The 26,121-nt window shown below is 36.4% G+C and overlaps 1 protein-coding gene across 3 annotated transcripts in view; it reads left to right on the forward strand.

Moving 5' to 3' along the window:
- The window catches only part of ABCA12 (ATP binding cassette subfamily A member 12), a 272,411-nt gene that overhangs the window by 206,381 nt on the left and 39,909 nt on the right, over positions 1–26,121 (forward strand). For all 3 annotated transcript variants that reach the window (XM_019446082.2, XM_019446080.2, XM_019446081.2), the window contains exons 19-31: positions 1,281–1,400; positions 4,575–4,665; positions 6,818–6,997; positions 7,599–7,914; positions 10,760–10,874; positions 17,327–17,656; positions 18,783–18,852; positions 18,941–19,075; positions 19,980–20,135; positions 21,051–21,237; positions 23,314–23,532; positions 24,970–25,166; positions 25,952–26,112. In XM_019446082.2, the coding sequence (XP_019301627.2) occupies positions 1,281–1,400; positions 4,575–4,665; positions 6,818–6,997; positions 7,599–7,914; positions 10,760–10,874; positions 17,327–17,656; positions 18,783–18,852; positions 18,941–19,075; positions 19,980–20,135; positions 21,051–21,237; positions 23,314–23,532; positions 24,970–25,166; positions 25,952–26,112 (2,277 nt within the window). The remainder of the gene's footprint in view (positions 1–1,280; positions 1,401–4,574; positions 4,666–6,817; positions 6,998–7,598; positions 7,915–10,759; positions 10,875–17,326; positions 17,657–18,782; positions 18,853–18,940; positions 19,076–19,979; positions 20,136–21,050; positions 21,238–23,313; positions 23,533–24,969; positions 25,167–25,951; positions 26,113–26,121) is intronic.

A 26,121-nucleotide genomic window follows, 5' to 3' on the forward strand; every position in this document is an offset into this window, starting at 1 on the left:
AATTACATTTCCCTGCAACTTTGAAAGTTGCAATTTTAATGATTTGAATTATAAATTTGATACTTTTAAAATGATAGAGTGGAAGGAAAAAAATCTCCACTTTACCATTACTTGGTCACTAGACCATAGTTTAGGTGAATATAACGTTATTGTAGGTCTGTATAAAAATGGACATGAGTTCATCACTGGTTTCTAGGATGACGTTTGTTTTTATTGTTTGCATTTTAATATTTAATTTGCTTTATTGACTATGTGCTCCTAATAATTTTGCATAAGTGAAGTCATTACCTGCTTATTTTCCAAGTGTAGTCATTTTTTTGTCTTTCCTTTTTGTTTGGCTCTCACCTCCTCTTTTTCTCTCCTCTTGATCTTATTCTTTCTTTTATGTAACTTACAATTTTTAGTATTCAAGGATGTGATTTTTTGTCATTTATGTACATTTCTCTAATTCTTTATAGATCATGATACTATACATACATTCATATGCAAGGTTTTTTGTCATTGCTTGCATTATTAAAATGAGGTTACATTATAATACTTTTCTATGTATTACTTTACTCACACAACAATACCTTATGGAAATTCTAACTCAATTGGCATCGTTTAATTCATTCTTCTTGAAAATTGCAAACTTTTTCATACCATAGAATTTACTCAGCCAATCCTCAATTGTTGGGCATTTATTGTGTTTCCAGTGTTTCCTTTTGTTTTCATTTTTGTTTTTGCAAATGTAAATAATATAACAACAAATATTCTCATGCATGTTATTTATGCAGTGGAATTTTTATTTCAATGAAATGATTGTTCAGGATTGAGGGATTAAGGAATACTGTATTTTATGTAATGTCTGTTGTCAGATTGCTTTCCAAAAAAGGCTGTAACACCTCCATTTCCACCAGCAGTATATGAGAGTATTCTCCTCATATCTTTGAACTAGGATGTTTCTGTAGTAGTCAAGTTAAATGTGTCATTGGAAAAAATGAGTAACTTGTGAGAACTCCAGAAGACATGTTTTCATTTTGACTGTAAATTCACTGTGGACACTGAAGCAAACCCTACATTTTCCAGAATTTTTAAAAGTGATCCTGACCCTATAAAAGCTGTCATTTAAAAACTTCTGACCGTGTGGGAAATTTCTGACAATTTTTTTTTTTTTTACTAGCTCTTCCTTTTAGAACTGTTTCTTTAAAGTTGTATAACAAAATAACCTTATGATACCTTTTTGGGATGTAGGAGAAATAGTGATGGACCTGATCTGTCTTTGTTTCTTTGTCTTTAAGTCTAATGTAACTCTGAGGCAGCTGGCGGAATTAAGAGAGAAATCTCAAGAGTGGATGGATAACTCACCACTTTTCATGAATTCCTTCCACCTGTTAAACCAGACAATTCCCATGCTCCAGGTAGGAGACAGCTCTGTCATTCTTCTTCATAGGAATTATAATTCTTTTAGATTTTAATCATCCTCATTATGGCAATGGGCCTGTAGTAACTTGGAATCCGTATCCAATAGATTAAATTTCCTGTCCTCCAGAGAGAAAGTCTGAGACAGGATAACCGATCTCTCACATTCCTAATCATCCTCACCTCCTGTGGTGCATCCTCTCTGTATCTGTAATTCAGAGATAAGCCATTTTACAGGTTGAACTTGAGACCTAACTAGTGATGTAAATCTTGTTTTCCAAAAATGAAATGCTGTAAAAACTACTTAGAATGTGTTTTCTTTATTTGTCCCTTCACTTTAAATTATTTTTTACTATTTTAACAGAACCAGAGTTCCTAAAAATACTAGTATTCTGGAGAAGAATGTTCAGTTTGGGGAATTCTTTGGTTGAAACATACAGCACTCTAGGGTAAAGATTTGACAATGCAACTCAAATACAATGTGCACTGGTTCAAAGTATAATTTGCAATTCTTGCAAAAGATGTAGGGTTTTCTGAAGATGTTGAAAATAATGTGGGGCAAATGTTCCAATCACAAACAGCTACTGAGAACTAACAATGGAGCAGCAGAGTCAGACCAGCTACCAGTTGGAGAAGAGAAAACTGGCAGGAAGGATGCAACATAGGAACTTTAAGAGAGAATGGTTTACATATCAAAGTATTGAGAGAGGCCCATGGAAAATTGATGGAGAGCTAAAATATATTTGCAAAAAAAAGGTCCTTCTTAAAAACATGCTCAAGAAGTTAAACATAGAATAAAGGATTTGGTTCATACAACTTTGTCAGAAAAATCATATCCAAAGATGCCTTGCTTAGTCTTTGTTTTGACTAACAATCAGCGCATAGTTATAATTACAATCTGGCTTTTATCATAAATAATATATAAAGTTTATATTATAATATAAAATACATTTCTGAAATAGATATTTAATAACTTAATTAATATAAGAAAAGTAAACTTGCATCAGACATCTTCCCCACAATTTACTATTAAACTTGGTTCTAATTTTAAGTAGGCTCAAGTGGATGTTTTATGTAACAAAGCACTTAATAGTACTTTGTTGACCTATCTGTTTTCCTAAATGGAAGATTGTTCTCTTTTTCCTTTAACTCTTTTTCTGTGGAGTAAAAAAAAAAAAAAACCCTACACATATCATTTCACTAAGGAAAGTTTTGTGGCTAAAGCAGTGAATTAACAAAAGACACGATCTGTGCATAATAGTTCCAAAGTGCAATAATTTGCTATGAAGAAATTCTGTGATTGTGTCCATAAAGGGACCATCATCTAATGGAAGCAACTTGATTCTGCTCTAGACCAAAAATAAATCATTATTCTCAATTATTGAGGAAAAACTTATTTATGCAAATGTACACAGATTTTGAAATTTAAGGCTTTTAGCATAACACCTGGCTTTGCCAATGTGAATCCCGAGGCAAATGACATAAGACACTTGATCGACAGTTTACGAATCTCTAAAATGAATGTACTGAGAGCCACTTCACAGATTTGTGAGGATCATATGTGTGAAAGCATGTAAAAATAGTGTCACTCATCACAGGATTGATCGCAAAAGGAGTGGTGGGAGAATGGAGATATGGCTCAGTGGATCTTCTCTGAATTGCAACACAGTGCTTTGTTTATTAGTAGTGCTCTAATTCAGTTTTTCCAGGATGCACAAATTAATTCCTGGTAAATAGACTTCAGAGGACTTGGGTTATCATGGTGTGTAGCTGTGTGATAGCCGTCAGTCTACATGCTGTCACCTGCCCTTACCCCTCAGCATCTATGGATTTAGTGAATTAATTCTCTTGTATCTATGCTCTGTTCATACATATTATTCTTAACCTTTTATCTCCATGGTAACAAAACTGAAGATATTGGTAAGAAGGACAGAATGATGAGTGATCCTGGATTGTTCTCCAAAGGGAAAACCAGTTTTAGTCTGGTTCCCATAAAAACATGGCCATGAATTAACACATAAGATAAGCATTTCTCTAATCATGTTGAATTCTCTGTCTTCCGCCCTTTAGCCCTTTGGCCCTTATTAATTTTGTGTCCTTAAGGGACCTCAAGGTGTTCTGGAAAACTCTGTGAGAAAATTAAGCTAAACTCTGTTAGTGTGCAGTACACAGTAAGGTCTCAACAAGTGTTACCTGGCTGTATTTCTGGAGTGGTAGAAGCTATGTCTCCTAATTTGGAAGATAGCTATAAAATCATTATATGTTAAAGCGTTGAGGTTTGTTTTTTTTTAATTTTTCAGTCTTTCCATGGAGATAGAGAAATTTAAAGATTTATCGTCAGTTTATTTTTCCATGTTCACATAATTGTGCTTTTTGCAATGATAAATGATATTATAGTAATTTACATTTGAATGTTCTGATGACTCATTCATCTCTACTTTACAGAAAAGTAACATGAAGCTAGAAAAAGCAGATTGCTTGCTGAGAGCCCATAGCTAGGAAGTAGTAGAACTCTTGCACCAATCAATTGTGATATGAAGTTCCATTTAGGCATCACAATTTTTTAAATATTTTTTAAATTTATTTTTGAGAGAGAGAGACAGCATGAGCAGGAGAAGGGCAAGAGAGAAAGGGGGGACAGAGGATTGGAAGCAGGCTCTACACTGACAGCAGTGAGCTCCATGTGGGGTTCGAACTCATGAACCATGAGATCATGACCTGAGCCGAAGTCGTTCAACCGACTGAGCCACCCAGGTGCCTATAGACTTCACAATTTTTAAAAGTTGTATCAGTTTCTTTTAGTTGAACAAAATTCAACCATGAACCACTACAGTGGTGTATAGAGTATATCAAAAAACAAATGATGTCATAGCCGTGGGTAAAAGGACTGTTACATTGAATGTAATTTCCTAATGTTGATAATTAGAGTCATATCTGGCCACAGGAGCATGCTGACTAATTTGTGTCTATCAACAAGAAAAACCCAGCCTTTCTAGTCATTACCAGCCACGCACCTTCTCTCCCTTTCTAAGGATTTGTATGTGAGCACTGCAAGGTGTTGCATTGATAATGCCGGGTGGTTGTTACTTCCTTTCACTGTAGATGCTGTTAGACAGATGATGATTAAACATGTTTTCTTGTACTGAAACTGATTCCCTATTGTTATTTGTTAGAATACTTTAAGGAACCCCTTTGTGCAAGTTTTTGTGAAATTCTCTGTGGGACTTGATGCCGTTGAACTATTGAAACAGATCGATGAACTCGGTAAGTCCAGAGTTACAAAACTTTTATTCACTAGTCATGTCAGGAATGTGAAAAACATGGTTGCATTTGAAAACGTTTTATTTTCTTCTGCATTTGATTTTTAGCTAGTTATTCTAAGGACAGTAAAATCTTGGACATATCTATCCATCTTTTTCCCAGATAGTCGTATTACTACAAGTAGTAATAACTATTCACATACCCAGTGTCTGCAGTTAGTTTCAACAAGCATATACTTCATGTATTCCTATAGTCATCGGTCACTTGGTAGATTGCTAGAAGTAAGAGGACGTCCCCCCCACCTCCCCAGCAACTTGATGAAAAGCAAGTCCTTAAGGACAAAGGAAGATGAAATGGTTTATTTCCAGTTACATTTAACATCTTATCTCTGCTGGCCTCAGTATCACTTTGATTAACCCAAAATGTAACTGGAAGAAATTATTGAGTTAGCAGAAGCAAAACAAAGGCAATGAAGAGATTCAAAAGAAAATAAACTTAAATCAGTATTCAAGGTTGGATCCTCCTCTCATGGTCATTTAAAAGAAACAGGCAAAGAGGATCAAAGGAAGCTGTCTGAACTTATGCATTCCCTCTGCCATATCCCCACCTTCAACCTAAGGGATGCAAGACATCTAATTCAGTCTGTGTCTGACTCACTGTTGCTATGCAACCACAAGTATGAGGAAGGGATTGAGAGCATCAGAATTTTGCTGCAGTAGAGCAAGTGCCCCTCCTCCCTGAAGCTCCTGGGACAGAAGTGACATAGTCTGTAAACCAGTAGGGAGGAATTAGGCTCATGTTTGTATTGTGTATAATTGTGTGCACTTTATGATAGTTGACCGAGTTTCATTAAGGAAAGATACTAGTGGATTTATTCTCTAAAAGTACCATTTGGGTAAGAAACCATTTGATCAAAATATCAGGAATATACTACAAAGTTTTATATAAATTTTATCTTCTTAATATAGGACAGGAGTTCTAGAATTTAAAAATAGACTAAAATGAATGTAGCAGTGAGACTTGATGTTTGTGTAATTGTATATGCAACTTAGTATCTGAGAGTTTATATAGTTTGAATTGGGAGTGGGGCACTGACCCTCATAGCTCGTTGATCCTGTCTGCCAGCATTTCTAAGGAATCCTTGGTGTTGTGTTAATTTCCAATGGCCGCTGGAGGCCACTGTTCAACCACAGTTTTACCCCTCCCCCACCAATGTCTATATCCAGCAAACCATTTCACTTTAAATTCTAATGAGAAATGCATTTAAGAAGTTGCCCTCTGTGAGAAATTAGTCTTGCGTTGGAGTTTGGAAGAGTCATGTTTGGGTTCTGTGAGGAGGGATTTATGATACAGCATTCTTGGTATTCATGATGATCAAGTCAGTGAAAATTTAATTGGCCAAGTGATTTATTAACTTGCAATTTCATATTTACCCTTTGTCTCGGTTGATTTCCTCATAAGGAATCATGAAATTGAAGAGCAATTAAATCCTCTTTCTTCCAAAGTAATTACCTGAAATAAAAACTTGATCATTTTGTCTAGATTAATACAGATATCAATAAACATAACTCACTTGAGGTTTTATATCAGTTTTAGAAAGTTGTTAACTATGTGGCATAGATTCTCACAGTCTCCTAAGAAATGATTCTGTAGCACAACTTATTTAATGACATAGTTTATTTGTTCTATACACTCTACATAGATTTTTCTTTGTTTAAATTCTTACATTCACATTCCCTGAATGAAGTTAAGTGTTTCTGTTTATTCAAAACTTTTATCACTAGTTTTCTTCCTGACTACATGTAGATATATATTTTTAATTATTCACCTTTAGTCATTGGTTACTTAAATTGTAGCAGAATATACTTTTAAATTGGCTTGTACCACTCTTTGAACTTGGGTCTACTATATCAGTACCAGCTCAACATACTCTTCAATGAATATTTGAACAACTGGATACATTTTCCTATGTGTTATTAGCTATTTTTGTTACTGGATATTTTTGGAGCAAATTCTACAACTTCCTATTACTCATAATCTAGTATAATGGTTATTATATACCAAAAAGTCAGTATTTTGTTTGTCTCAGTACTATTAGAAACAACATTATAATACAACTAATATGTGTTTTGTCTGTTTTGCTTTGCTTTTTTAGATATTCTAAGGCTGAAATTAGAAAACAGCATTGACCTCATTGATCATCTCAACACACTGTCCTCCCTGACAGTAAATATTTCCTCCTGTGTATTATATGACCGTATTCAGGCAGCAAAAAGCATAGATGAGATGGAGAGACAGGCTAAAAGGCTTTACAAAAGCAACGAACTCTTTGGAAGTAAGTGTCATTCTACTAGAGTTTGAGCTTCTCTTTGTACTAAAATTGGCCAAATTCTTTCCTCACCCCTTTCATCCAGAACTCAGAAAAGTAGTCTGGGGGGTCACTGTCCCCTCTGATGTCCTTAGAAATGAGAACCTTTCATGTAGTAAACCAACTATATTGTCCGTGGAGACTTCAACAAATGTGTAATTTTGTTGGCATGGTTAGAATTGAGACTGAAATGGATTACATAGTTATGGGGTGAAGTTGAGTCCATCTTCATAATCAGTCAAGATTATTCATTTGTGTGTGTGTGTGTGTGTGTGTGTGTGTGTGTGTGCGTGTGTGCGTGCGTGCGTGTTTTAATTTTAGTAAGTGGCTTAGAGTGATCTATTTAATCTGACCACTTAGTTTGTAATTATATTCTCAAACTCCTGCTTTGAGTCTCTGAAGTTGTCACTTCCAATTAGCCATCTTTCCTGTAAATTAGGAGCCTGAACTTACTGTCACATTACAAACTCAGTTGCCTGTTTGGCTGCCCCCTAAGTGTACCCTCCAAACAATGAATAATGTCAACCATAAAATAACCTTTATGCTGTTGTTTCCCTTTTATTTTTAGGTGTTATTTTTAAGCTTCCTTCTAACAGAAGTCGGCATAGAGGCTATGACTCTGAAAATGTCTCTCTTCCTCCTGTCATAAAATATACCATCCGCATGAGTCTCAAGACTGCACAGACCACAAGAAGCATAAGGACCAAGATTTGGGCCCCGGGGCCACACAATTCTCCATCACATAACCAGATCTATGGCAGGGCTTTTGTTTACTTACAGGATAGTATTGAGAGAGCAATCATTGAATTGCAGACTGGAAGAAACTCCCAGGAAATAGCAGTCCAGGTCCAAGCAATTCCATATCCCTGCTACATGAAAGACAAGTAAGTCTCTGCAGCTCTAGCCTCTTTTAATAGTCAACCACTTTTTTGAGCACTCATTTCTATGTATTCATTCACATGTATCAAATGAAAGCGATCTCTTTCACCAAAGTTTTGTCTAAAGCTTGCTTCCAGGAGAGGGTCGATGGTACAGGGCACAGCTCCACTACAGCTGCTCATTGTTACCAAAATGATGGCAAAGTTCTTACCAAATGATTCAGGTTTTCTTCATCATAACCCTTAGCTTTCCAAGGACTATGGCCCTTGAATTAGGAACATTAAACTACAGACCTGAATGCATCGCTGCACGGTTTTGATGCTGCCCACTCTCTACTGGTCTTCGCTTTCTCTAGTGAAAGGAGGGGATTAAACAAGACAATCTTAACATCTCTTCCAACTCTCAAATTTTATTAAAAATCTGTGAGTCCATGACCAATTTTAAGAAAAATTTTGATAGAGCACATCATTGATTCACTCTCTAAGATAAATATTATGCCATCTAACACTATGTTATGTTAGGTACTACCAGTCCACTTGCTAGAAATCCTTATCTCAAATGGTTTGCTACATCAACAAAAAATGTACAGATCATGTTTTAGACAATTGAATTTGAATGTTCAAGAAGTCTGCCAGGCGGGTAGCGCTGGCTGGCTCCTCCACTCTGACCACAGTCAGCCTCATCCTCCTAACATAAAAGCTTGAGGCAGAATATTACTTTAATGAAATTACACTTGTTAGCCCATTTGCTCAGTTTATATACAATTTAGATGGCTCTGCTCTGTTTTTTTTCTTTTTTCTTTTTTCTTTCTATCAATGTGTCTGTCTACTTTGGCTGCTTCAAGAGCTGTAGATAAAATGAGGTGATGCAACCCTTTGTGCAGCAGCGATCCAGGGAGACGGATGAGGCTTCCACCAGTGGGTTGTCAAGGTTAGCTGCTTATTGTGGAGGCCAGTCAGTTCTCTGCAGCCTGAACTGTGTAGGAACTGCATCGGCTGGCACGAATAGTAAAGACCTGTGGGTTCAATTAAAAGAAAATTTCTCATCTATTTTCCGCTCATTTTTTCCCCCTTATAAATGTTGGTACCTAGGATAGTGGGTACCTGGATTTTCTTTTTAAGAATAAAAGTAACTATATTCTGCATTCTTCATGGGAGTATGGTCATAATATCCTACATATACATATCAACTCTTTATTGCATACAAAGTGCTTTCACATATATTATTTCCTCTGTTTACCCAACAACCTTAGTACGGTAAGTGAGATGAGGTATCATCAACCGTATTTTCCTGATGAAAAAACTAAAATCCAGAAAGCTTAAGTAACGTGTCCATAGTTGTATAGCCGGTAACTCAGTGGTCTTTCGATTAGGAGACCAGAATTTTCTCCTTTATATTAAACCAAACCTAAACCAAACCAATCTTAAAATACACCATCACTGGAAGAAACATTTTACGGAATTTGTTATTAATGAATGAGGCCCTTTACCTAATTCTAGAGCCAGAAACACCATTAGGGCTGGACCTGAACCAAGAGAAAATTCATTGAACAAATATTGTCTAAGTGCCTAAGCCATGCCAGACAGTTTCCCAGGAACCAAAAAAAATGGATATGGCCCCCACCCTCTTCTCCATCCAAAAAAACAAACAAAACAAAAAAACAAAACCAAAAACAAAAAAACAGCACACACACGTATGAAACAAAACAAACAAACAAACAAAACCCTCCTATCTTTGATGATAATACACTTCTGATGCTAAAGTGATAATGATGGTGATGTCATGTTTCATTAATATTTGCATTTTTCATGAGGACCTTTGAAGGTAATTCCTTAGCCTTATAGATTAAAAGGGGAGTAGCCTTGGTGCCTTTCTCTAAGTGAAAATGTCAGTGGAGCCTACTACAGAAAGCAGATCAATTTAGAGTTCTTCTCATTGAAAACTACTCATTTGCCCATGGACATGTGAGTAATGTCAGAACCATGATTCTCAAAGTATGGTCTCTGGACCAGCAACATCAACATCAGCTGGGAAATTGTTTAAAATGCAAATTCCTTATCCCACCCCAGATATAATAGATCAGAAGGTTATGGGTAAGGCTCAGAAATCCGTGGTTTAGTAAGCCCTTCAGGTGATTGTGATGCACGGTTAACTTTGAGAAACACTGCATTGGAACTTTCTGGTATCATGGGCAGGCCACGGAAGAATACATTTGGAGCCTGATGAAGTCTTCCAGTGACTGCCTAATTTAACACATTACCAGAAAAGTCATTTATATACTGTTTATGAAACATCTCCTGGAGCATTATTTTGAGGAATCCAAGTTCTTTGTTCGCATTTTAAATTGAATGCTTTGAGTTTTATTTTATTTCATTTTGGGAAATTTAGTTTAATAATAACTATGAGCATCCAAAGAGTAGATAAATACAGTAATTTGGGATGATATAGCTTTTAGCTAGATAAACCAATCATCATCTAATTTTAAATCTGCCTTTTAGATAAGAATTTAGTTTAGACAGAAGGGTTTTGAGCTTTGAAATTATATCTATGTAATAATTATTTTCCTAGATAGGACATACTCAAACACACTCTAAACAATAGGGTAATTTTATCCAACAATCCAGAGGTTTTTTTTTTTTTACTTTTGCAACAATACAGCAAGAAAATCAAAGGCTTACTGTTAAGTCAGCTTCATACTTCATAAATAAAGGAATAATATTAATGACTATTCTCAATTTCACAGCAGGATTATAATTTGTAAGAGGGAATGTGTTTTTGTATATCACAATCTGCACAGTTGATATTCATTAGGGTCGCTGAATTTTTTTTTTTGTTTCTGTTTTTTTGCAGCTTCCTAACCAGTGTCTCTTATTCTCTTCCAATTGTGCTCATGGTTGCCTGGGTTGTATTTATAGCTGCATTTGTAAAAAAACTTGTTTATGAGAAAGATCTCCGGCTTCATGAGGTATGTCAAGAATCTCTTTTTATTATAAATAAAATCTATTTGTATAATAATTAGTATGCTTTTCATCATATCTATACAAAATCAGAAAGCCTGACCCATACCTCATGAATTAAAAAGAAAAATATTTTGGGGCGCGTGGGTAGCTCAGTCGGTTGAGTGACCGACTTCGGCTCAGGTCATGATCTCACGGTTTGTGTGTTCGAGCCCCGCGTCGGGCTCTGTGCTGACAGCTCAGAGCCTGGAGCCTGCTTCTGATTCTGTGTCTCCCTCTCTCTCTGTCCCTCCCCAACTCATGCTCTGTCTCTCTCTGTCTCAGAAATAAATAAACATTAAAAAAATTTTTTTTAAAAGAAAATATTTTATGAATCATAAAGGCAGCTGATATAGCAATATTTTGTTTTAAAAAATTACGCAGAAATCATGTTATAAGTGCCTCTAAAAAACAAAATGTAAATAATTCTGAGTAAAATCTGAGTTCAATTTATAATCCTAAGAGTAATTTTTGCCCATGAAATTCCTATAGGAAATTCAAATAATAACAGTAATAATTAGTAAGGCAGGAAGATTGTTGGCATGGTAACTAAATGAGTCCAAACGAATTTAGATATAGATATATAGACGTAGACACAGACATAGTCATAGACAGACAGATGGCTTGTTTCAGCTCTCAATAAGCAAATTCTCTTTCCAGTATGCCTTGTCTTCTTCAGTTATCTTCTCTCCTATCTTCCACTGACTCATGATTCATAGAGACTAAGAATTTCATGTTATGCTACTGACTAGGTTAATAATATAATGATGAAAGACAGGGCCTGGGATGTAAAGCATGGTCTCTTCTTGAGCATGTTCCCCGTCATTATTTCCAAATCCAAAATAGCTTACTTCTTTTTAGAATTTATGAAAAAGTGCTGTGTGATTTTGGGATTGTATTGGAATAAAAATTATTTTATCTGCTCATCCTGTAATGAGTCAATCCTTACACTCACTGAGTGAAAAGAAAGCAAGAACATTTCAAAAGTGGGGCACAGTAATTATTGCAAGGCCTGGCTGACAACCTGAAATAATGAGGTTAGAGTAACTTGTTAGTCCACTTGTGCTTTTCAGACTTACTTTGCCAATGCTTCCAGGCAATTGATTATTTCTCCTTACAGGGTACAAATTACTGATTCATGTTTTTGTTAGCTCAGCATCAGGCTTCCAGGGGTGTTCTAGAGTTTGAACCTATACTTCTTACGTTTTCTATTTGAATTCTGGTTGATCCTCACAGCTGCATTTTTATATTTCAATTACAATTTGCTAAACCTCTCATCAACTGGTTTGAGCCTTCTTGTATTCAGAACTGTGTGTGATAGTTTCTTAATTCCAACTTAGAAAGGTTTTCTTTTTCTTTTTTCTTTCTTTTTTTTTTTTTTTTTTGTATTCTAGTTAGTTAACGTACAGTGTAGTCTTGGCTTCAGGAGCAGAACCCAGTGATTCATCTCTTACATATGACACCCAGTGCTCATCCTGAGAAGTGCCCTCCTTAATGCTCGTCACCCATTTAACCCATTTCCCTCACTTACCCTCTGTTTCAGCAACCCTTGAGTTTGTTCTGTGTATTTAAGAGTCTCTTATAGTTTGTGTCCCTCTCTGTTTTTATCTTATTTTTCCTTCCCTTCCCCTATATTCATCTGTTGAGTTTCTCAAATTCCACATATGAGTGAAATCATATGATATCTATCTTTCTCTAACTGATTTATTTCACTTAGCATAATATGCTCCAGTTCCATCCACACAGTTGCAAATGGCAAGCTTTCATTCTTTTTCATTGCCAAATAGTTTTCTAGTGTGTGTGTGTGTGTGTGTGTGTGTGTGTGTGTGTACGTACATACCACATCTTCTTTATCCATTCATCAGTTGATGAACATTTGGGCTCTTTCCATTATTTGGCTATTGTTGATAGCACTGCTATAAACGTTAGGGTGCATGTGTCCCTTCAAATCAGCATTTTTGTATCCTTTGGGAAACTTGAATCCATGCCCTAAAGCAGAATTTTGGTTGCAAACTCCTATCTTATATTTCTCTTTCAGTTTCCTGGTACTTAGAAGTGAATCTTCACAGATTAAAGGAAAACCTTAAAGTAGAAAATTGTGATAGATACTGAGTTCTTTTCTACTTCAAAATAAATACCTACCTTAAAGATAGAATTTGTGGTAGAAACACACAGTAAATATAAGTGTGTGTATTAAAGCACATCACTTTAAAAAAATTTTTTTTTAAATCAAAGCATAATTAAGAGTTCTTTCTCAATTGAAGAAAGACATATTTTTTTAATGGCACACTGGTTTCTGTTTGGTAGCTTTGTGTCTTCATTTTGCGTGCATCTACTTTCAAAATTCAACTACTTGATCTCAGGGTTCAAAGTCATACAGTAGAAAATCACTGAGCTTGGGATCAGAGAATCAGGCTTAGAGTCTTCCAGTTCATACTCACTTGGGCCCAATCCCTTCCACTAAGCCTTACTATCTAGACCTAATTCAGCACACACTTCCAGAATGTGACTCTCTCACTGCCACATTCAGTTATCCATATTTTATCAATTCTAAGGTAATACTTTTTTTTCCTTTGCTTCTTAAAGCCTCTGGAATTGGGATGCATTTGATAGGGTGTCACCATTTAATTGGTGGTGATTTTTCTTTTTTGGTGCCATGTAAAAATAATGGCACATCTTAAAATCAGTGGTGTCCTAAATTCAAAGGAATGCCATCTATTTGTGAGATGTGGAATGGACACCTCCTGCTCAATGCCTCCTGGTCAGCCTTCCTCTACTGCTCATGGTTCTAATCTTATGTCCTCCTGTTTAGAGGGGAAAAAAGCTGAGCCCAGGGGGAGGTGACTTGGTGAAAACTGAAGGGCTAGTTAGTCATCCATCTGAGACTGGAACTCAAGTGTCTTGACTTTGAACCAATGCTTTTCCACATCATAGCTGCTTTCCCTCTTATCTTATTTTGGTGGCATAGACACTTAAGGACTTTTGATAATGATGATGGAAAATCTCCTCGGTTACCAGAGATTCAAAATCATGTTTTAATACCATCATTTTAATATTCAGTAAGTACTAAACTTTTAATTCCCTATGTCCTTCTCATTCCAATTAAATAAAAAAGGATAAAAAAATACTTTTTTCCTTCTGTAATTGCTCTTAAATCTGGGTAAGAAAACCAAGTTAGTTGCTATTTCAATGAAGCCATTAATCCTTGACCTTGTTATGATATGACTCCGGTGAGTTTCTTTAATTTGTTAAAGGAATTAGTACAAATATTAATGCCCAGTAAGTTTGTTGATGAGATTAATCCAGTAGTTTAAAAAAAAAAAAACAAAACTATTTTGAAATGCTCGTGGTTTTGTTCTGTGTTCCTTGCTTTTAAAAATTAAAATATTAAAACTTACAAAAATTGATTTACAACACACAGAGAAGTACTTTTGCACATTATTTTCTTGATTTATGGGTTAGCTTCATCTATCTAATCTAAGTCATTTATGGGGATTTCGGTGCTTATATTCAGCTGGAGACAAAATTTTGGAGTTGTTCTTTCTCAGTTCAGATAGGTAGTCTAAAATATCTGTGGTCTGAAGAGACGGGATTTTAGTAGTTCACTTTAAACATTTTTTATGCCTTCTTCATAGACACTATCCATCGCGGTAGTAGGAATTTGGAACATTTCAAGTAATGATCACAACACCCTTTATATCTTACTAAAAAACAATAATTGTTAAGAAAAAAATTTTAATTGAGGTAGGAAATGTTACTATTCCTTATAAATTAGTGCTTGACATTCTTGTTGAATTGAATGAAGATTCAAGTAAATACATGAATCTTTGTGATTTCTTTTCCTGAGAGCATTAATGTCAGTTCCTGTGCATAAGCTTCTCTTGAATGTGGCAACACATTTACCCAAAATCTTGCCAAACCTGCTCTCAGTATTTTCTGCCATCCACTGAAGCAAACTCTGTGTACAGGGGTTTTCCTTGAGCAACAGGTTATGAGATGCTGATGAATTGCTTCAGGCAGGTTTGGAAGGCTTGAGACAAGTGACTCTTTGATTGCAAAGTTGGCACCTGACATATGTCACTCTGAGGATCAACTAATGACATCCAGGAAAGCATAGCCAGAGATTCTCGGTGGGCCATCTTCCATCAGCAGGTTTGGTCTTATTTATTATAACGATGTTGGCAGTGAATCTGGATAATTTATGGATGACTTACATGCTCTCCTTGCTCTTTCTCTTTATGAATAACAGCTGTTCTCCTCATGGCACAATATCCTGAAGTTTAACACTGAAGTTTCATGCTAGAATGTTAAGTAGTGAACACTTTTGGAAGCACCTAGCTCAGTCTGTGTCCATAGGAAGCAATGATCACCCTCCAACTTTTACCAACTCTTGGGAATAGGGATCTGATCTCAAATCTTGAAAATTTCAAAATTACAGGGATAAACACCTTTGGTCCTGGTCTTCAGGTTTGCCAGATTATCTTTTAATAAGCTATAAATGGAGAATTTTCTAGTTATAAAAATGTTTTATATTGCAGCTATCAAATTGTTGGGAAAGGAAAACATGTTTACACACACCAAAGTCAGCTTTATTTCATGTCCTAGATGCTTTATATTCACCTTGTGAAATAAATTGACATTGTCTCCTACTAACATACGCTGCTATTGGGGAAAAGTATTTTTCACATAGGTCACATGAAATTAGGTGGTGGGTATCAGCTCTGGAGTAGTTATATGGGTCCCATAACTCTCCAGTTAATTATGAACTCAGTTAAACCTCAAAATACAAATAAGAAAGGCAAATGAAAGAGCTAACGTATCATAATCATACTGGAATAGGCACGTGTCTCTGAAATGCAGTCATCAAACATGACACAGTAATTTTTTCAAATTGGTTGGGGTGCAGAGAAAAAATTTCGATAAGACCTGTGAGGTGTATTTTCATACTGAAATGTAATTTTGTTTTCAATGATAGATACATAGTAAATGGAGGAAACCTTCCATAGTACATCTTTGCTCCATGCTGAGTTTTTTACTTTGACCCACACTTCCATTCCTATGGAAACATAAGTTGAATCTTTACTGCAAAGGGCAGGAAGGCCTGGGAAGAGAGAAGCAGTAAGGAGGGAGGAGGGTGAGGAAGAGGGCAAAGTTAAGAGAAAAAGTCACACGCTTTTTTCTCAGTGGTGATTAGCTTAAGGCCCACAGCTTAGACTGTTGGCAGTCAGGTAGCTGTTTCCATGGCAACAAGAGGAGCAGCAGAGTTATCAAAATGTGATAAGTTACAAAGGCAGAAAGTAAAAATCACTATTTTGCGTGTAGAGCAAAAGATTCAGCAGCATTCCTTTTTTTTTTTTTTTCTTCCTGGACAAGTTAGGTTTAAAGAAGGAGGACATTGAAAATCCTTGATTTTACCTGAAATACTAGATTATAAAGCTTTAGTGGAGCATTTCTTTTGTTCTTTTTTAAAAATGGACTGTTGATTCATAAGCTTAGCATTAATCATGTATTGTTAAAACCAGGTACCAGGATATGCAGGTTCCCACAAATTGCAACATGTCATCAAATTTGAGACAACCAAGATCCAGGGGACGTTAGAGCTTTCAGAATCCCTTTGAGTTAATGCTCAAACATATCATGCTGATCTGTTTTTCTACCTTGGTGAAATGCCTTGGCCTTTAGGGATGTTACTGAGTTATTAAAGAATATAAATTGAGAGAGAATGAATCTCAGATACATGAGTTCATTTTGGGTGCATGAATGTCTTTTTGAGAAACAAAGATGACAGACCTGACTGAGACTACCAGTGATCTTAAGGATGGGGAAGCTGTGCCACAAGGCAGAAAGTCTCCCTTCAAAGTTTCCATGTTTTAAATCTTAGGAATCAGGTCCATTCTACTTTTCTCAGGAAGCTGAATACTGATTGTGTTGTCCATCAATGTTTAGATTTTTCTTAAAGAGAGTTTTGCTATCTCAATCCCTATAGTGAATTTGAAACAAACCGTGTTTTTCTACCTGCTTGAAATATTCATGCCTGCACAAATGTCAAATTCATGTTGTAAAATTCTGCAGAAGACACCATAAATTTTGATAATCTATTCTAAATTAATTTAATCTGGGTGCATCAGTTAGATACCAGTTATAAAATGAAATTGGAAAAAATAAAAAAAAGAACCTCACCATCCAAATCATCCATTATATTAGGCACTCTGAAAGCATACAATTTAAATTGGGCTGATGTAAATGGTCGTATTAATTTTACATAGCAAGCATGGACAAATCCTTGACTTATGAAAATCATTAAGATGCCTAGTTCCATATATATGAAGAGTCTCATGGGCATTTTGGCATGGTGCAGAAATAATTGCTATTTGAGAGAATATCTGCTCACAAAGTGGCTAACGCTTTTTCCTTTTCACAGTACATGAAGATGATGGGTGTGAACTCCTGCAGCCACTTTTTTGCCTGGCTTATAGAGAGTATTGGATTTTTACTGGTTACCATCGTCATCCTTATCATTATTCTGAAGTTTGGCAATATTCTTCCTAAAACAAATGGTTTCATTTTGTTCCTGTATTTTTCGGACTACAGCTTCTCAGTTCTTGCCATGAGCTATCTTATCAGTGTCTTCTTCAACAACACCAACATTGCAGCCCTTATTGGAAGCCTCATCTACATCATTGCTTTTTTTCCCTTTATTGTTCTGATTACAGTTGAGGATGAGTTGAGTTATATTGTAAAAGTATTCATGGTGAGTCAACTGTCACAACTGAATGGCTAGTGTGTGATAAGAATTGGTTCTTTTTATGCTTTTAGACTCTCAAACTAAAAGTTAATTTATCTAAATTGAAAAGTTCTGCAATTGCAAAATAAGCTTAAGTGTTCTAATGATAGTTTTTTCTATATCACTGAGTACTGTACAAACATAAGACAATGAAAACGAAACTTTCCCCCCCCCAGTTGTTAAAATCATAGTATGTAATGCTGTTAAGAAATAATTTCTGAAGAAAGAATAATCTTTTAAAAACAATCATTTTAAAGATCATCACAAATTCTAACTTCTTTTCTGGTCCAACTCCTTAAATATCTTAAAGCCTTTATTACTGTAATTATTCACATGTGTGAATAATTTTCATGGGTTTGGTAACATACAATATAACTTATAGGCATAAAGACAAATGCACTGACAGCATATAATCAATTTTGAATTCTTTTCTGCCTTTTCAATTCAAAAGTATTGAATTAATTTAAGAATTTTAATGAAATCAATAAGAATAGTTTGAAATTTGGAAAGCAGAAAAATGAATCTCTTTGAGAGTCATATTGCAACTTTGGTGTTTATGGAAATGGAAAGTGTTAAATAACTTTCATTTAACATTGACTACTTTGGGTTAATGCAACATTAAATTTCTAATTTGTTACATTGTAAGTATTCAATCAATTCATATTTTAGTATATTTTAATTCATAGTACTTCTGTTACCTGTAATCAATTTATGAAGTAAAAACATCTTATGGCTTCTAACAGTTGATTTGATTTTAGTCTTAGCACTGCATTACCTTTTAATTACCTATTTTATAAATTGCTGAGTAACATTTAACTAAACTTAGATACATATTTTGGGTTTTTGGCAAATATTTTCCAAGTCATAATTTTCCTGATTTTGTTTTCCGCTATTCCCTCTTCTCTTCTTCAGAGGGGTAGTGTGCTTGGTACGGGACCTCTGGACCCGTACCAATGGGATCTCTCCATTTTTAAATACGCTTAGGGAGTTAGTGTCAATTTTATCTGTGTAAGTGTCCAAAGTTTTAAGAATGTTTAGATCCCTCTTGCACAAAACTTGTAAGAGCTATCATTGCTGTTTCATTTCTTCACAGAGCCTGCTGTCCCCAACAGCATTCAGTTATGCAAGTCAATACATTGCAAGATATGAGGAGCAAGGCATTGGTAGGCTCACTTCCTTTAAAACTAGATTTTATCCTTCACAACTGCAGTACATCTCGCAGAAGAATAAATACATGTGTTTACTTTTTAGGTCTTCAGTGGGAAAATATGTACAGTTCCCCAGTTCAGGATGACACTACCTCCTTTGGCTGGCTCTGCTGTCTAATCCTAGCTGACTCTTTCATTTATTTCCTTATTGCTTGGTATGTCAGAAATGTGTTCCCAGGTATGAACATACTTCCTACAGATATATTTTGTATAGTTTTCATGCTTATAAATCGGCTACTATATATTTTTTAATATTTGATCTGCCATATATAGTCTCAAAAAAAAAAAAAAAACATACAAACTTAAAACTACAAACTAACCAGAACTTTCCAGGACAAGATAGTGCACTGACTGGTGAATTCCTTCTCTGATGTTCCTTTAAAGGGTGGAGTGTATCAAGAAGCATGGAATCCAGTCTTTCCAATTGGGCACATGAGACATGATAAAGCAAAACCAATTCTCCTAATTCTGAGGAGAATTTACCAAATTCTAATAGAAAACACTAGTTAGAGCCCCTATTTTAGTTCTCAGGTCATCATTACTTTTAACATGCTTGAGAGCTTTTCCATTCAGCCTTACTGATATTTGTGTATTTCCTGGTGTTGTAGAATAGAAGAGTATCCTTCTATTTGCATAAGTTCTTATAAAAGACAAATGTGTAGAGACAGAAAGCAAATCAGTAATTGTCTAGAACTTGAGGTGGGACCAGGAGTTATCTGTACATGGGCATAAGAACACTTGTTGAAGCTGTAGGAATAGTCTAATAATGCATGGGTTGTGGTGATGGTTGCACAACTTCAGGTATTTACTAAAATCATCTACCTCTACACTTATTATAATGAGCAGATTTTATGGCATGTAATTATACCTCAATGAAGTTATTTTTTAAAAAGAATAAAAGAGAGGCTATCTTTTTTTGCTTTACTTTGGAAACAGACTACGCTTTAATTTGATATAGATCAAAAAAAAAGAAAGAAAGAAAATACTTTCTGAACCATATATAATGTTCTGTTGTTTAGCTTCTGATGCCTAATGTTAACAATCAGCTAATATTTATTCTTCCTAATACATTTTTATCACAGGTACCTATGGCATGGCAGCTCCGTGGTATTTTCCAGTCCTCCCTTCCTATTGGAAGGAGCGATTGGGATGTACAGACATGAAGCATGAGAAAAGCAATGGCCTTATGTTTACTAATATCATGATGCAGAACACCAACCCATCTGCCAGTAAGACAAGTAGGTCAACAACAAGCATTATTATGACAGAAGTGATATAAAATTTACATGACGAGTGATTTTAATTATGTTTTTCTAAATGGCAAAATTAACATCCTTTTAGTCATGGATGAATATGTCCACACATATGTGTTCAGACTCTTATGGAGATTAAATTGTGGCTTTTTCTGGGCTCATTAGCTCAGTTGGTTAGCATATGGCGCTAATTAGGCCAAGATTGTAGATCCCTTTGTGGTCCAGTTAGATTCACACAGAGAAAAAATTTGTTCCTTGGCCACAGTCTACACCCCTAACTCCAGCCATCTGTCACTAGTCAAAAAGAGTAACCAAGTTACAAATACAGATAATTTAGCATAACCCATCACCAACGCTGAACAAACAGTTTAAAGCTCATGACTTACATTGGGGGAGTAGTGCCATCTTCATAAGGTAAGGATGACCCATATCCATGGTCTATGTGTGGTGCCTAAAGCAGATGTGGATAGTAATCAATAAACTGGATTCTATAACCACAGATCTGAACTGGCCTTGTAACCGTAAAATCACATCTTGTAGACATTTTTTTTCCATTAGTTGGTATCATCCTGTCTGATCAGAGAACTTAGACTGCCTTTTAAATATTTGAGATCTGTTGAATCAAGGAGAATTCATTATTATGATAACGTAGTCTAAGACTACCCATTCTGACAGAGAGGTGTGATATGAGCCTTGGAGAATGTGGTTCCCCACCTCATTCATTCTTTAACCAAATGAGAAGGAGGCTGAAGGCTACAATAGATACTTTGTTTCCAGAGTTATTTTTACTTAGAGGCCTGTGTTGTTATAGTCTTCAGTTTTTAATTAAGGAAAAGTCTCTCTCTAGCTGCATTTTCCTTCTTTGTGAGCTTTGTAATTCTTCTCTTGATTTCCCTTCAGGTCCTGAGTACATGTTCCCCTCCAACATTGAGCCTGAACCTAAGGATCTCACAGTTGGGGTTGCCCTTCATGGGGTCACAAAGATCTATGGCTCAAAAATTGCTGTTGATAACCTCAATCTGAACTTCTATGAAGGACATATTACTTCATTGCTGGGGCCCAATGGAGCCGGGAAAACTACTACGATGTATGTTACTTTTTAACACTTATTGTCCTGGAAGCCTATTACTTAATATTTCCTCATTTCTTTCATAAAGAATAAAGTTACTACATCTCCGAGATAGATTAAGGTAGCTCATTTTGTTTACTATAAAATGGAGTCTAAGTCAGAGATCCCAATCTGAGACCTCAAAAGGCCACATCAGGCTGAACCAGTACTTCTTAAAAGTTTTAATTCAGTGCCAATATTTACAAATGGAGAGGTTTTCTAATAAAAAGAAATATTCTTCACATTCCTTGGATAATAGGATGTTCTGGCAATACTGGGTCCACGGTCTAAGGTGGGGACAATTGGTTGCGTCTTACTGGTGACTGTTCTCTTAAAGGGGACATCTGCTTTCTGATTTATTCCTGTTCCTCACAAATCTGCACTGTCGCATATGCCCAGTCTGCTTCATTTATTTGCATTTCTATTCTGGCCCATGTATAATTTTGAGTTTACACACTTTGCTATAAACACACTCAGCCCCAGCTGCTCCTTGCCTTGATTCATGAAGAAAGAAATCACCAGCTATCAGATATAGATCAAAAGGGCTAGGAGTGGTACATGAGCTGTTCTTTCTCACTCATGATTTAACTGATGTGTCCAAAAGGAGAAGAGACTCAAATGTTTTTAAAGTGACATCCTTTTGAATTTTTTTTGTGACTCACCTCCAGTGCTCCACATTCTTGGCTGGAAGTCAACGCTAAGCTGCTGTTTCTCTTTAGCTCTTATTTGAAAAAAAGTGTCAGTTGCTGGATATCCTACTTAGTATTATCATAAGTAAGCTCAGTGACTGCCAAAATATATTCAAATTAATTTTTCTTTTACAAATAAAAGGGGACAAAGTAAGGTCATGAAATGAGGGAACATGCAGCTACTCTTATTTATATGGCCTGCTTAAATTCAAAGTTGGCTTTCTAGTGAAAACATAGTGATTTAGTGCTTAAAAGCAGGTTTCTAATAGGCAATAAGAGACCAGCGAAGAAAAGAGAAGAAGGTTTTTTGAAGAAGCTGTAATTTTAGCTGAGAAAGTCCTAATTTTATTCTTCTGAATATGAAGAATGAGTTGCTTATATTTCAAGGTGTTTTTGTGGGAAGAATTGCGTATATGATTGATTCCCTATTAAATCCACAATAGTCATTTAGGGTTCACTATATACAAGGTACAAGGTACTAGTTAGGTACTAGAGACAGTGGTGGAAAAATGGATCCTTTGCATGACCTCATGGAGCTTACATGTTACTGGAGAAGATGGATATTAAGTAATTGCTCAGTTTATTAACCATCTGAAAAATGATAAGCAATTGTCTACTAAGATAGAGAATAATCACAGTGTAGATAAAGGGACTGAAAGTGACCAATGTTCACATGGGAAGGAGAGTGGTGTGGTCAGGAGCAAGTGGTGGTGTGGCTTGCACTGTGGTGTGGCTGGGAAAATGGGACATATGGGCAGAGGTTGAAAACAGAGATAGGAGGAGGATGCAAACACAGCTTCTGGATTCTAGGCTTGTGCAACCAGTATTTGGATTCATCGTATGGTGAAAGAGGAACGTCAGTGGGGGCACAGAGTTGAGGGCAAAGATCCTGAGTTAAATTTTAAACATGTTGAGTTTGAGGGTCCTGTAAGGTGTCTTATGGAGAAGTGATACTGTCTTCTGGATATACAGTGCAAATCTGCATCTGAGTGGTGAGGTCTGGGCTAAAGATATAAATTTGAGACTCCACGACTCATAGATACCATCTGATGCCAGGGAGGTGCATGAGTTTGCTCAAGGAGAGAGCATACTTGGCAATTAAAGTATGTGACCATTTCTGTCATTACTACGGCCACCACCCCTCCCCATCATTGTCACTGTGTAGTGCTTATGTAACACTCTAAATAATTAAAAGCTTAAAAGTCACTCAATGTTTGTTCTCATGTAATACCATTTTATTTTATAGCTTGGTCTTACCTGAGGAGATACACTGTAATACTGTTTGCTAATGAATGAGATATATTTAGTTCTAAAATCTAACTTAAATGCTTGGTTGATACCTAATTTATCATTTCTTCATTTTCAGCTCCATGTTGACTGGGCTTTTTGGGGCTTCAGCAGGCACCATCTTTGTTTATGGAAAAGATACCAAAACAGACCTACACACGGTACGGAAGAGCATGGGGGTCTGCATGCAGCACGACGTCTTGTTTAGTTACCTCACTACCAAGGAACACTTACTCCTGTATGGCTCCATCAAAGTTCCTCACTGGACTAAAAAGCAGCTGCATGAGGAAGTGAAAAGGTCAGCATAGTGGCAATCAGGACATGCACTGGTAACGCCTCTCAAAAAGACGTCAAGCTATGGTAATGATAATGCCTGTAGGAAACATTTGGTCACAAAAGAATTGGTTTTAGTTTTTCTACTTTTCCGGTATTGTATATATTTTATGTCATCATCATCACGAGCCAATTATTGTACTGAAACTGTTTAACTTTCTTCATCTCGGGCTACCATATTGCCCCAAATCCTCTGTTTCTAATGGCTACAACATCAGACCAAGCCTACTAACTGGACACCTACCTTCTCCTCTCCCTTATACAGTTTATCCTTCAAAGAGCAGCCTGGGTGACCTTTTTAAAAGACAAATCAGGGGATGCTGGGGTGGCTAAATCAGTTGAGTGACCGACTTCATTCAGCTCAGATCATGACATTGAGGTTTGTGAGTTCAAGCCCTGCATTGGGATCTGCACTGACAGTGTGGAGGCTGCTTGGGATTCTCTTTATTCTCTCTCTCTGCCCCTCCCCACTCATGCTTCTCATGCTTTTCTCTCTCTCTCTCTCTCTCTCTCTCTCTCTCTCTCTCTCTCTCTAAAAATAAGTAAATAAACTAAAAAAAAAAAGACAAATCAGACCGTGTAACTCCAGGGTTCAAAGTCCTTTATGGCATCCCACCACATTCAGTGTTGAACTCAGTAGAGGCCAAGAGACCCTACAAGACTTGCCCCCATCTCACTTCTGATGTCATTTCCTTCTAGTTTTCCTCCATTCACTGTGCTCTAGACACTGCCTAAGTCACACACTGGCTTATACTCCCGCCACAGGGCTTCTCACTTATTGTTTCCTCTACTTAGAGCAGCCTTCCCCAGACAGCTGTTTGACCCACTCCTCCATTTTCCTAGTCTCTGATTAAATATCACCTTCTCTGAGGGGATGACTGTATATATATATATGCTTAAAATAGCATGCCCCAGGCACTCCTTATCTCATGTACCCTGCTTTATGTATTTTTTATTATACTTGTTACCACCTGGTGAATTATAAACATACTTGGGAATATGTTTATTGACCAAATTTTATCTGCATCCTTCCCAATACATACACATACTAGATAGAACCTAATCTCCTTATGGGTAGGAATATTGTCTTCTCACTACTTTCCTCCAGTAGCTTAAACAGTCTGGCACAAAACAGGCAGGCCTTCCCTAAGTATTTTTCAATGAACAAATAAAAAAATGAGCCATGTATTCCCTTGTGTTGTTTTCTGGGTATCAATTTTGAACCTCCAACTAGACGATAAACAATAAAAAACCGTATCATGAATCCTTAATAGTGTATTGTACCTTGCTGAGCACATAATAGTTGCTTAGTAAATACCTGTTACTTAAAGTACTTATTGTATTTTTTCAATATTCAAATATTTTCTCTGTCAAAAATAACCACCATACATTATTTTTGAAGGACGTTAAAAGATACTGGACTATACAGCCATCGTCATAAGAGAGTTGGCACTTTGTCAGGAGGAATGAAGAGGAAGCTATCCATATCTATAGCTCTTATTGGTGGATCACGGGTGGTCATTTTGGATGAACCATCCACTGGAGTTGACCCATGTTCTCGCCGAAGTATATGGGATGTTATATCCAAGAACAAAACTGGTATGAGGACCTTCTTATAACTTGTCCACCCAGCAGTCATAACTTTGTCCTCTGGGATGCTTGCAACCAAGCCTACACCTTTTCTGTTTAGAAGCCCTGTTAAAAGTCTCAGATGGAGTCTTCCCCTTCCCAAAGTCTTCTCTTCCCGCCATTAAATTTCTGGGTTTATTAGTTAATATCCCTGTAGTGCCCCCTGTGAGTTGAGTTCACTGGCCTTTTTGAGAGCATGCAAAAATATAGAAGTCCCAAATTCTGCCTACAGGAGCTTAGAATCTAATTAGAGACATCAAACATACACAAACGAAAATAAACTGAAAACAGACTAAACAAGTGCTAACAGGATGTGAAGCAAAGAAGCAATCAGAGTGGAGTGGATTAATCAGAGAGGAATATTCAAAAAGTCTTGAAAATTATTGCTTCTTCATAGTGAAAAAAGTGGGGGAGAGAGACAGGCAAAGAGAGAAAGAATGGAAATGAAGACAAAGGAGCAAACTAAGGAAGGAGTTGCTAACGCGTGCCTCTGACTGATGGACATTCAGCCATACAGCAAAGGCAATGCCTTTTCGCTGCCGACTTATGAGAAAAGAGCCCTGTATATTTAGCAACACCCCTTCCAAATTTCTCCTTGTTTATTTTGAAAGCTCCTTCTGGTCAGTTTTTCAGTTAACTCATAAAACGTGCTTCATCTCCTCATAAATCACAGGATTTACTCGTGCTAACTCTGTATATCTCAGGAGCTGTGTCTTCATTTTTCATTCTCGGTTGTTCTTCTCTGTATTTTCCAGCCAGAACAATCATTCTGTCCACGCACCACTTGGACGAAGCTGAAGTGCTGAGTGACCGCATAGCCTTCCTGGAGCAGGGCGGGCTGCGCTGCTGTGGGTCACCATTTTACCTCAAGGAAGCGTTTGGGGACGGGTATCACCTCACGCTCACTAAGAAAAAGGTTTGTAAG

This window comes from Panthera pardus, unplaced genomic scaffold (genome assembly GCF_024362965.1).
Source record: "Panthera pardus isolate Hobbes unplaced genomic scaffold, ASM2436296v1 HiC_scaffold_10, whole genome shotgun sequence".
Taxonomy (NCBI): domain Eukaryota; kingdom Metazoa; phylum Chordata; class Mammalia; order Carnivora; family Felidae; genus Panthera; species Panthera pardus.